Here is an 11,790-nt window from a genome sequence, read left to right as displayed (position 1 = left end):
TTCACCCTTACTATGACTGAAATTATAACACAAGTAGCTATTGCTCACTTTTTAGTTTTGATTATAGGCTGATCTTCCCGTTCTCAAAATTATAGCAATAACATGCATGCATATATCCTATAATTATTGACATTTTTTAAATATCTAACCACAAAAAGGCGTGTGATTTGTTGCTCATCACAAATGCACTGTCCAAATACGGAGTGGTAACTTTTCCATGGAGCGGAAGTTGTACCGTTTGCTGACGCTAGGAGCTGTCCATGGTGCTGAAGCTTCCGCGGCGTGCTAGCTGTCCTGAAGGTGCTGACAGCACAGAGAGCCAGCAATCCGCTTACTGAGCGTTACAATTAAACGGACTCTGCGTTTCAGTTGATTCTTGTCAGATCTGCTCATTGCTCGACTTGCTAAATAAGTGCAAAAGCAGCACGGCTTTCTCTGTGTTTTACAGACCTCACGGACGTTTTATTATTCGTTTGCTTATTTTGCTCCGGAAAGTATTTAATGCAAGGACGTATTCTGTGATCAGAGAGGCACTTCGACTTCAGTAGACATGTGTATGAGAAGAGACCTCCAATTACACGTCATCGTTACGGTGTTGGTTCTCGCTGCTGCGGTGACAAACACACATGGACAAGGTAAGAAATAGATTCAGTCCTACGTGGAGTTTTTAATGTTAGTCAGAGTAGTCTATTTGTGATCTCAGCCCGTACGGATCCGCGTACTGTACCATGCCACATAGCTCCTGAAACCAGATCTACAAGTGTGTTTGTGCTTTCAGTAGTTCTATATTTATATGCCTAAATCCATTAAGGGTATGACTCGCTCTATTCTGCCCCTGATGTCCTCACATGCACCGTTGTCTGTCTACAATCAATAAAAATACTACAAAGCCCAAAGCACTCGAGGAAAGCAGAAAGAAAAAGTCGCAGCCTAGCATATCTTAGGTTACTTACATACTTTCAAGGCATTACATAATGTTTTGCTATTTTATGCTTGAATATGTTTGCATCATTGTATCAATTGAATCAAGCTAGAGCTAGTCATAATAAACAAAAGTTAAGCAAGCCCTTTAAAAATGTAATATAAACTATTAAAGATAATTACATAGGCATATAATACTAAACATAAAATACACTCTCAGTTAACATAGTTAATCATCATCTTGCTTGATTCAAATAAAATGGAAAAGGGTCTCGTGAAACCCATTTTAGGAGTAAAGTACTTAACCTACTTACTATCACAACAAGTTTGTTTTGGTTTTTGGCAACTGGAATCAGAGGGTTTTCAATGCAACTGTAAAGGAATGGAATATAATATTAATGGAAATAAAATACTGCCATTCTGATTAAGAAAACATCAATGATGAGTCAAAATTCGATCAAATAACATAACAAACAATTAGGAGTCGCCTAAAACTAAAATGAACGCAACACTGGGGTGAGCAGCCCTTTATTATTTGTGTGTGAGAGGGTCCATGTGGCAGACAGTAACGAGAGACTAATCCTCAGGAATCGCTGAAGATTACTGACCGAACTGTTTGACATAGTTTATTGGTACTGCGGGAAGCGCCTCTCTACCTATTTACACAGTGCAATGGTCTTACTTAACATCAGCATAAAAAAAGTTTATGCATTTTTAGATGGTTGTCATTAAAGGTAAAAAAAAAAAAAAGTACAGCTTTTTAAAAACATTTTGACAACCCTGTTTGTAAGCGTTCAAATGATATCAAACTCAAATATGTATCTTTTCAGTAATGAAGGCTTGGATGTCTCATGGTAGGGAGGGGTATGCTAAATGGGTCAACTTTGAGCACCTATATCTCCTGAATGTTTAGGCATACAGGCCCAAAAAGTGACTATCTTGTCGTTTCTACAATGTGCAAACATGCAGGGAAGGTTTGGTTGGAATCAAAAGGAGTGCCAAATGGAACGACCCATAAACACAGCAGCATCACTTGCTCACAGCTCACCACTCACCACTACACACTACAGGGAGAACAAAATGCACACAGTATTTTAAAGCAATGTAACCTTTGGCAGTTTCCATTAGTGCATTCAGGGCTGCAGCTATTCAACGATAACAATAACCAGAATAAATGTGCATGTTGTGTTTTCTATGTGTAAACTTGAGCAGTGCTTTTAATGCTTCAGACTTTCAAGAAGCAGAAAACCAAGCCTTGTGCATTACTTTGTATGGTTGAAGTCAGCCTGGATTCAAAGATTTGGTTAGAGACAAATAGCCTAACACCTTGAATTACAATGGTGTGATTACTGCTCAGTGATCAGCATCTATCTTAAGCTATTGTATGGTCTGACCTTTCACCTTGAGAGGGAATGCCATTCATGCTCTTTATAATACACAGGCGCGCGCGTATGCACACACATTTGTGTTTCCAAGATTTTCACAGTAATTCAGAGTGTGTTTGTAACAGTGTTCCACATTATCTGAATGTTTTCCTGTAATATGTGCGGTATGGGATCTAGAAGATTGGATTTGGGGATGTTTTATGTATCCTGCAACTCATTAAATGAATTACGAGCCCCTCCTGGTTGATGGAGCTGTCCTTGACACGACACTGTTGGTTTGAATGTTGTACTAAAGATGAAAGCCTATGATTAGAATAATGAGCTATTGAAGCCTTGTTGTGGAAGAATGGAGGATTATTACCCATGTGCTGGATGTGGGCTCAGCGGCTGAAATACGCCTGGAAACGGGTACTTATTACTCTAAAGAGTTCAAATCCATTTAGATTGTATGACAGAGGTTTTCACTGAAAGTCCATCTTTCATTTTTGGCCTTTGGGGACACAGATATCCACCCCCAGTTTTGTGGGAGCTTGATATTGAGATTGGGTGGGAGCAGCTAGTTCCACTTTCAGATAGATGTACTGTAGACAACAAACAAAACCAAATGTAGAAAGCAACTGAGAAAATGAAATATTGTCAACTTCTCATTCTAATAGAATTCCAAGCTAATTTAAGTTGATGTACTTTAAAATGATAGCATGCAGTTTTGCACTCTAGAGCCTCAAAAAGACATAAAGCCACCATGAATATAATCACGGATAGAGCATTTTAGATAAACGGTTGACACCCGCACCTCATCTCAAAGCGAGGAGAGAAAGCTTGTCATTCATGGTGATCCACAGTAATCGTTTCCTCACAGTGTTTTTTAGGGGGGGGTGGGGGGGGATGCAGCGGACGTCCCATTCAATTAAACTGCACACCCTTGAATTCTGATCATCCTGTAATTTCATAGGAGGGGATAGAAAATGTTCGACACCTGTTTTTTGAATTACTGGTGATTAACTTCATCAAGGGCTATTCAGCATCTGCACGCTGTCATAATTAGTTTCGCTTTCCTTCAGCTTGTCAATTGTAAATGAGAGTCATTATGCCAGAATGCCCCGTTTTCCGGGCTTGGCACCTGACAGAGCCGTTGCCTGCCTCTCTGCCTCTCTGCCTCTCTCGGCCTCCCAGGTGGAGCATACAGCCTGGCTAAATGCTGGCATTTCAGCTCTCCATGTGCAAATGCTTTCTGCTCTCACTGTATGTCATGTGCACTCTAATGTGAGTCATCTTTTCAAATGTGGATTCAGAGGTTTATGTTTCTGTGGAAACTATTCTGTAAATATCTTGTTTACTGAATCTTTTTTTTACACTGCAATGATTCTGTCACTTGGACATTTTGTTGCTGTATTTTTTCAGTGTAAAATGAATTCAGTTTCTCTTGTACAGCTAAATAAGGGGTGGCTTTGTAGTCAAAACCTTAGCCTAGAGAGGAGCATGGATATAACGATGTGCGCTGAGAGTCGGGAAACAAGTTCAAGGAGTGAGTGTTTTAATAAATAAACACAACATAATACAAAATAAGAAGAATGAACAACGCACAGACATGACACAGGAACAGAAACAATGACGCCTGGGGAAGGAACCAAAGGGAGTGACATATACAGGGAAGGTAATCAAGGAGGTGATAGAGTCCAGGTGAGTCTGACACGCAGGTGTGCGTAATGATGGTGACAGGTGTGTGCCATAATGAGCAGCCTGGTGACCCAGAGGCCAGAGATGGAGCACACATGACAATGGAACCTTTAATGGCTGTTTACCATTCCTTCACTCTAAGTGGCCCTGGGTATGGCTCTTTGGTGATAGATACGGATTTGATGAGCAGGTTCTTCAGGAGGACATATAATCCATTTTCAGATTGTGATGGTTCCTCTCATCGCTCTCCTAGTTATCTCCAGTGGGATGAAGCACATTTAGAAGGGTTCACACCGACCGCAGCCCTTTTCACAAGTGGCGTGCATTCAGTGGAGGAACTAAAAAATCTCTTCAGGAGCAGATGCCATCACTCACAGCCAATCCTTTTATGATATATCACTCTCAACAGAGAGGACTGGGGAAAGAAGCAGTTAAGAGAGGGTCAGGGATTGAAAAAGATTAAGTGGATTCTCCCTCCCTCTCTGCCTCTCATGTCCACCTCCATTTGACATCTGACCTCCCTCAGATGCCTGCTGCTACTTTGTCAACGCAGAGCAGAATGGGCTGAGTTTCCAGCTGTTGTCCCTTAGGCCTGTTGCCTTATCGATCCTACTACCACTCTCCCACTAAAAAACAGTCAGTGTGGTGATCCCCCCCAGTGTTCATGCTCTGCCAGGCTGCGTACACACCTCTCTAATCAGGAGTGGCGTGTGCAGAGGAGCTGGTTCTCTGAAACGATTAAGCACAGGGACAGCTGCAGCTCTCTTCCCCCTGTTCTGAACGCCAGATCCCATCTAGAAAGCACTTAATCTGGGTCGGCACAGAGGCCCCAGCTGGGTCGGGTAGAGCCATGTGGAAGGCAGCAGGTAATAGCCTGTGTAATGTGTTTGGAGGAGTAGCTTTAGTATTCACAGCCAGCGTTGACCTCAGCCAGGCAGGGCCACCCCCACAGTAACTTCCTCTGAAAAGATGTAATTGAATTCATCAGGAAGGGTAAACATATTCTAAGTAGCAGAGTAAGATAATGATGTTGTGGATAGATCAAGGAAGGGGATAGCAGCTTTACAAGTAATTGAAAATTGGCAAAGCCAAACACAAACATTAGGATTGGTAATGTGTCTGACTTACACAACTGCTTTTTCAGACAAGCTAGCTAATGCTACTATACTTTGTGGCTGATTCAGATGGCAGATTAGTTTTTATCGACTACTAAAATTCTCACTTCAATCACTCCCCCCTCACAAACTGATTATATTTGAGGATAATCTATGTTATGTGATTAGGAGGCAGTTCTGCTAGTTGAGAAACACCAAATTTCACATAAACACACATACATACACATGCACACACACTTGCACAAGTACACATTCAGACAACGATTGCAATCAGACAAAGCAGAATATTTGCTTTTGGTGATGTGTTTTTATAGATATTGCTGTGGAATGTACAAAACAATTCCGGGTGTTCTCTCAAACTAACTGACCATTGAATAGTTTTCTTACCTGAGTAGCAGGCAGTCCTGTGGATGTCTATCCATCCAATAATTTGAAGAAAAGAAAATGTTTTTGTTTATTTCCAACGTCACACTTCTTCTTGCCACACATCTCTCACACATTTAGTGTTGTTGCCGACACTGTAGATTTGCTGGTCTTTTCCATTACGGGACAGTGCCACTCCGCTCCTGCTATTTACCTCCTAGCTCTCTCCTTACCAACAGGGCTGTGATGTGGTTGTGGTTGTGAGCCTGTCATTCCTGTGTTTAGAGGTATTTAACCATGATCCCAGATGGATGTATAATTGAGAAGTCCTCACATCTGCTGCCATGTCAGAAATATTGAACATTGTCACTCAGGGCAACCGTGGGGCAGCCTAGTTGTCTTGTCTTTTCCAGTCAGTCATTAGATAACAGTTCAGGAAGGAGGAAGACCCTCTGACTCATGCAGAGCGCTCCATCCACCATGCCTGTTCTGTTCTGTTCTGTCAGTGCAGACTGTGCAGACTGTTCAGTGAGTTGCCCGCAATAAGGACGCACCTCTCTAGAAGTTGATTAGTTAGCAGTGGACCTTGATCTCTGTTAGGCTGTTAGGCCATTATATTGATTGGTCTGTTTGACCCAAAGCTGTCTGTCTGTGGTACCGCTGCATCCAAAACAATGCCTGGACTATTTTAGGTTGTAATGAGTCCGAAGCCCAGCTGAGGACCCCTGTGTCCATCACTGTTGTTGATCAAATAAAAACATAGAGATGTATTCTGTTGATTTAGTTATTATATCATAGCTTTCATTCATTTTCATATGCATGTTTTCATCACTGGTTTGACTAATTGTTATGCCTTTCTTTTGGTTAACTAATACAAGGTTTTCCCACTCGGCACACACTCGTTGAATCAACGTTGTTTCCACGTCATTCCAATGAAATCTGTGTCCAGTGGGTTCTCTCATATGGTGGCTTTGGCTAAATGTTGTTCTACTTGTAAATAACGCCCCAATCATAAAGGATTGGTAGGCATTTCAATGGATAGTGTCTTTAGACTGTTCATAGCATTCACACTAAAACAAAACTACACACTCCCAGGACATCCACAGCCTAGATTTTTGTAGAGCGGCCACTGCAGTTGATAGGATTGCATCTATGTGGTGAGATGAGAGTCTGGTGTAGTATAGCCTTCCTGCTCAGCCAGCGCCAGCAGCTCCCTGTGCCACTGCTCTGACGAACAATGAGATAAACAGCTCTAAATGTCTATGTGATGAAGCTTCCTCTCTCTCCATTGCCAATGCTTTGGAAAACAGAGAAAGAGCTGCCTTCCTGATGTGATTATAGCGTATGTGGAATAGTATTCTTCTCTCCAGCCATGTGTATTTATTATTTATTTATCTATCTGCTCTCCTTTGTAGGTGAATTTGATCGGCCTACTTCGACGTGGCTTTGAGTGGATGGCTCTCCAAGTTTATGTGTTGTTATTTTCTCAAGCTAAATGATTCACAGGAAGAAAATAGAGGGGAAGAAGAACGGCTTGGAGAAATGTGTTTGTTTTATTGCCTTTCACTCGTCCTTGAGCCACTGTGCTTTGGGTATTCAATGATATGCGAGTGTGTTATTTTCCTTATCTCTGCCTCCACACCCAAATAACATAGAGAAGTTAGGTTATCTGTTTGGTGTGTGTGAAGTAGGCCACTACAGACAACCACTCAGGCTACACCTTCACATTTTGTAATCATAAATCTTCATAGATCATTGGTTTTAATGTGCTTGTTTGAACAGTTATTATTAGCTTTAGACCTTGTCAATAATTCATTTAATACAATTTAGTTTGCAATTTATTTGACTATGGATTACTGAAGTGTGATTTCCTTAAGTAAAAACTAGAACATCACTGTATCCAACAAGCCTGACTGACCATGGTGGTAAATGTTGTACTCTTGCATCTTCATTTTGTATCTGCCATATTTGATTCACTGTTTAGAAAATATTGCAATATGCAGAGCAATACTGTATGTCTACACATATGCCTTTTGCAGATGACGAAAAAGCATGTGTAGGTCAGTGTGTGTGTATGCATGCATGTATGAACGCTGGAGGTCTGCAGCCATATAGTGCAGTGAGTGTGTGCCCCCGGGTGTTTTCTGACTGATTCTCCATGTAGCCAGGCCTATGACTGCAGCGTGTTGTCGCAGAAATCTAATCTTGTCACATCAAACAAGGCCCCTGTCCTCTGCCCCAGCACAATGGAACAGACCAACGGCTCCTGGCCGACGAGCTATTCTTCTGTTCGGACCTGTCATTTGAATGGCAGATGACTCCCCGTGAGTCAGTGAGTCAGTCAGTCAGTGAGTCAGTCAGTCAGTCATAGGAGAGACACAGAGAGAACAGGGACAATCATCACACAGATGGCCTCGCCCCACCGCCTCTGGAGAGACACACGCCAGACAGCTTGTATTACAGCTTTTAGTCTGGAGAGAAATGTGGTAGCAAAATGTTTTCTTGATTGAGCATTTTGCATGTTATTTATTTATTTGACTATTTCCGAGATGAAATACACCCACTTTGTTTTTTTGCTCTGTGATTGCATATTCAGCTTGTGTTTGTCCTGTTGTGAAAAGGGAAAAACAAATGTCAGTGAGCTTGTTATCTTCTGTCAACCCATCTCCAAGTTGTGTGCAGGTTAAGGTGTCAGTACCAATCAAATAGGGGATGGTCATCAGAGGAGCTGAGGGTTAGACCCTGTCATGGACAGTCAGATGTGGGGTCTGGATGGATGAGCTCATTGGGACATGGTCCAGATGTACCTTGGAAGTATCTGTCTAACCCTGTTTTTATCAGATATGAAGGTAAGACCCAGATGCAGACCACGTTGAATAAACAATAGTTTAATAATCCCACAGGGGCAGGCAATAGACAGGTCAAGGCAGGCAGGGGTCAGTAACCAGAGGTGGGGCAATGGTACCGGATGGCAGGCAGGCTCAGGGTAAGCAGAGGTCAATAATCCAGAGGGGAAGGAGGTCGGCAGGCAGGCTCAGGGTTGGCAGAGGTCAATAATCCAGAGGGGAAGGAGGTCGGCAGGCAGGCTCAGGGTAAGCAGAGGTCAATAATCCAGAGGGGAAGGAGGTTGGAGGGGCAAAGGTACAGGTCGGCAGGCAGGCTCAAGGTGAGGAGCAGGCAGAGTGGTCAGACAGGTGGGCTCGGAGTCAGGACAGGCTAAGGTCAAAACCAGGAGTGTGAGAGAAGCGAGACTGGAAAAACCAGGAGCTAAAACACTGGTTGACTTGACGAACAAGACGAACTGGCACAGACAGACAGAAAACACAGGTATAAATACACAGAGGATAATGTGGAAGATGGGCGACACCTGGAAGGGGGTGGAGACAATCACAAAGACAGGTGAAACAGATCAGGGTGGGACAGTTTTATAGTCTCTTCCATTAGACTACAGGCCTGTTACAGTAACACTCAGCAGTCAAACTGGCAGAGCACAGATAAACAGAATACTGCAATCTACTGGTCCGACCCAACTGTTGCAACTTTAATGGGTTACAGAGTTAATTCATTGAGATGTATCTAAACACATTATTTACAGTGATTTACATGTAGAAGAGTAATTGTATTAGAATTCGTGTGATGAAGATTAAGAGTATTATGTACATTTCTGTTGCATTGGTTAGTATTGGATTACGATGTTGACTGAAAGCCCCAGAAGGCTTTGCAACAAGAAGTGGAAAGAGAGAAGGAGCTTTCATCTTATAACCGACGTCCCAAGTCATTACTTTTAAGATGGTTATTCTATACCAACGCTGAAAAGTTTGTTAGTTAGATTTGCGTTCAAATGTAAAGGTAATTTCTGATTGAGCCGACATACGCAGTGTTTACCCTGAATGCAGTCTCCGCGGCCTTTAATTGCCTTTAAAGCGGATCTTCATCATTACAGATTGAATAGAGCCCTTAGTCTGTGTTTGAGAGTGGTGATTAGTGAGGAAGAGGATAGAGGCTCACTCTACGAGGAACCACAACAATGGGCACTTCATTAAAATCACTGTCACTTTTTGTGTCAGTTTATTTATCATGATGAAAGGTCTATTATAGTAATGTGAAGGGAACACAGATTGCAACACTGAGCTGTTCTCTTCCCAAGATGATTTTAAGAGAACATTGTGCTGAGAAAGGAGGATAGTGGGGACTGGGGAGTATTGAGAGTTACAAGGCGAGTGTGTCTAAGGAGTCTATAATAATAATATATGCCATTTAACAGATGCTTTTATATAAAGCGACTTACAGTCATGAGGTCATACATGAGGTCATACCTTTTACGTGTGGGCCCTGGGAATCAAACCCACAATTCTGACATCACAAGCAATGTTCTATCAAAATCAATTTTTGCTACTGAGCAAATTTCAGGTCTGCTGAGCGCAAACTCCAACTTTGTGAAAATTCTGTGTAACTTCCAGAGTGCGTTTACTGTGAACACTGAGGCTGTACCCACTTTAAGTTACAGTTAAAACAGTGGACAAGTAGGCTACTGTGGCTACTCGATCATAATGTAGGCCTATCAGAGTGGCCTACCATCAAAAACAATGCACAAAATGCATCCCTTAACATTTTAACATAGAAATAGCTGCCTACAGTAACAGCCAATATGTGGTGTTCAATGTAGGCCTACATGCAGGGCTTGACATTAACCTGTTTATCCACCTGTCCTTCAGACAAGGAGGTGACTGAAAATGTTGTTGTGTTTGCTGCAAGAAGCCACTTTACAAAATAAAATGCTTTATTATTCCCATACCATTATTACAGAGAATCAGACAAATGATGCTACCCTCTTCCTATTGGCTATTTAGCTAATTCAAGACTGCCTCAAAATACAACACTGCCGCTTTTCAAAGATTTATAGAAATGTACTAGAAATGTATACAAAATGTGTTTTGTGCTCTTGTAGGAAGCAATCACTCCCTTATTGCTGACTACAAATAATCTAAAACTGGGCTAATAAATCACTAACGAGCACAGGATATGAACAAAATGTGCACACGTGGCTACATGAAGTTCTCACTTTGATCTCGAAACAAGGGGAGCTACTCACGACCGCTCATGCTGTAAACACAGTCCAGTTAAAAGTAAATGGCACAGATCCATATATGACCATCGTCTATTTGCATATAGGCCTACTGCCACACCGGTCTGTGTAGAGTACAGGCTGAGTAGTGCGTGTCAATGCAATAGAATCCTACTCCAATGTGTTCATTGAATGCATTGATTCGATCACAATTACCACAGTAAAGGGAAACGCTGATAGTGTTAACAGGGAAAACTCTAGAACAGTGGTCACCAACCTTTCTGAGTCAAGATCACCTTGAGTCAAAATGAATGCTGAGATCTACCACTCATATTTTTATTAACATGACTTAAAAAAAAACGTAAGCCTATGCAACATTAACCAATGAAAAACAGTACCGTATCAATGAGGTTTGTGCAGTACGCTATACATTACATTATCACTACATTTGGGCTTTTCTTGAATTGCTCAGGCCACTTAAAATATATATACATTTCAAAATTGGAGGTAGGCCATATGATGACATCGGTATTAGATCCATTGTTGTATTATTTGTGAAGCACAGCTGAGTGAGAAAACATTTAAAGAATTTGCTTTTAATTTTAATTTTACTGGGTCCGCTTCTCAACATCCCTCCGCTCTCCCTTTCCTCCACTGACACTGACCAAAAATGGGCACTGTCTTTCAGCTGATGGCAAAACTCGAGTCGCACTGCATTCTTTCTCCCTCATGCACAAATTCATATTGTTACTCCTATGAACAGAGAAAGTAAAACCTTCCTCTCTATTAAAAAAGACCCAAGCCGCTAATAACAACAACAACGCAAGCCAATAGATACACTTTCCTCCTCATTCATTACTGCTGCACTGCTTGTTGTGGCGCTGAGTGGAAATAGGAAGAACACCCATTTTATAGCTTAGAAATGTGTTGAATACAAAGTGTTGACAGTGCTGAGTAAGAACTTCAACATCTGGGCCCAGCGGAAGGCAGTGTTTGTACCTTCAGACACATGGAATGGTTCAAAATGGCAAAATTGTTCCTGACCGGCGCGAGCAGGGCAGCTGAATCGGGTGCACCTACCGCAAACAGCCCGAGACAAAAAATAAATAAATAGGAACACAAGGCTTTATCATTTTTTTTTTTTTACAGAAATGTTAGGTGATTGACCGGTTGGTGACCACTGCTCTAGAAAGTTGAGTGAAGTTCAATCTCATGCTTCTCTCTGAGGGCTGATATTTCTGTGAGGCAGTCCTGGAAGAGCTGT

At 41.9% G+C, this 11,790-nt stretch overlaps 1 protein-coding gene across 2 annotated transcripts in view; it reads left to right on the top strand.

The window, feature by feature from the left end:
* The first annotated feature begins 252 nt into the window (after positions 1 to 252).
* Positions 253 to 11,790, top strand: part of LOC110537244 (seizure protein 6 homolog) — a 236,034-nt gene continuing 224,496 nt past the window's right edge. For both annotated transcript variants that reach the window (XM_021623135.3, XM_090192059.1), the window contains exon 1: positions 253 to 635. In XM_021623135.3, the coding sequence (XP_021478810.3) occupies positions 551 to 635 (85 nt within the window). In that variant the 5' untranslated portion in view covers positions 253 to 550. The remainder of the gene's footprint in view (positions 636 to 11,790) is intronic.

This window comes from Oncorhynchus mykiss, chromosome 12 (genome assembly GCF_057628025.1).
Source record: "Oncorhynchus mykiss isolate SJ-2025 chromosome 12, ASM5762802v1, whole genome shotgun sequence".
Classification (NCBI taxonomy): Eukaryota; Metazoa; Chordata; class Actinopteri; order Salmoniformes; family Salmonidae; genus Oncorhynchus; species Oncorhynchus mykiss.
This window is presented reverse-complemented; position numbering and strand designations above follow the sequence as displayed.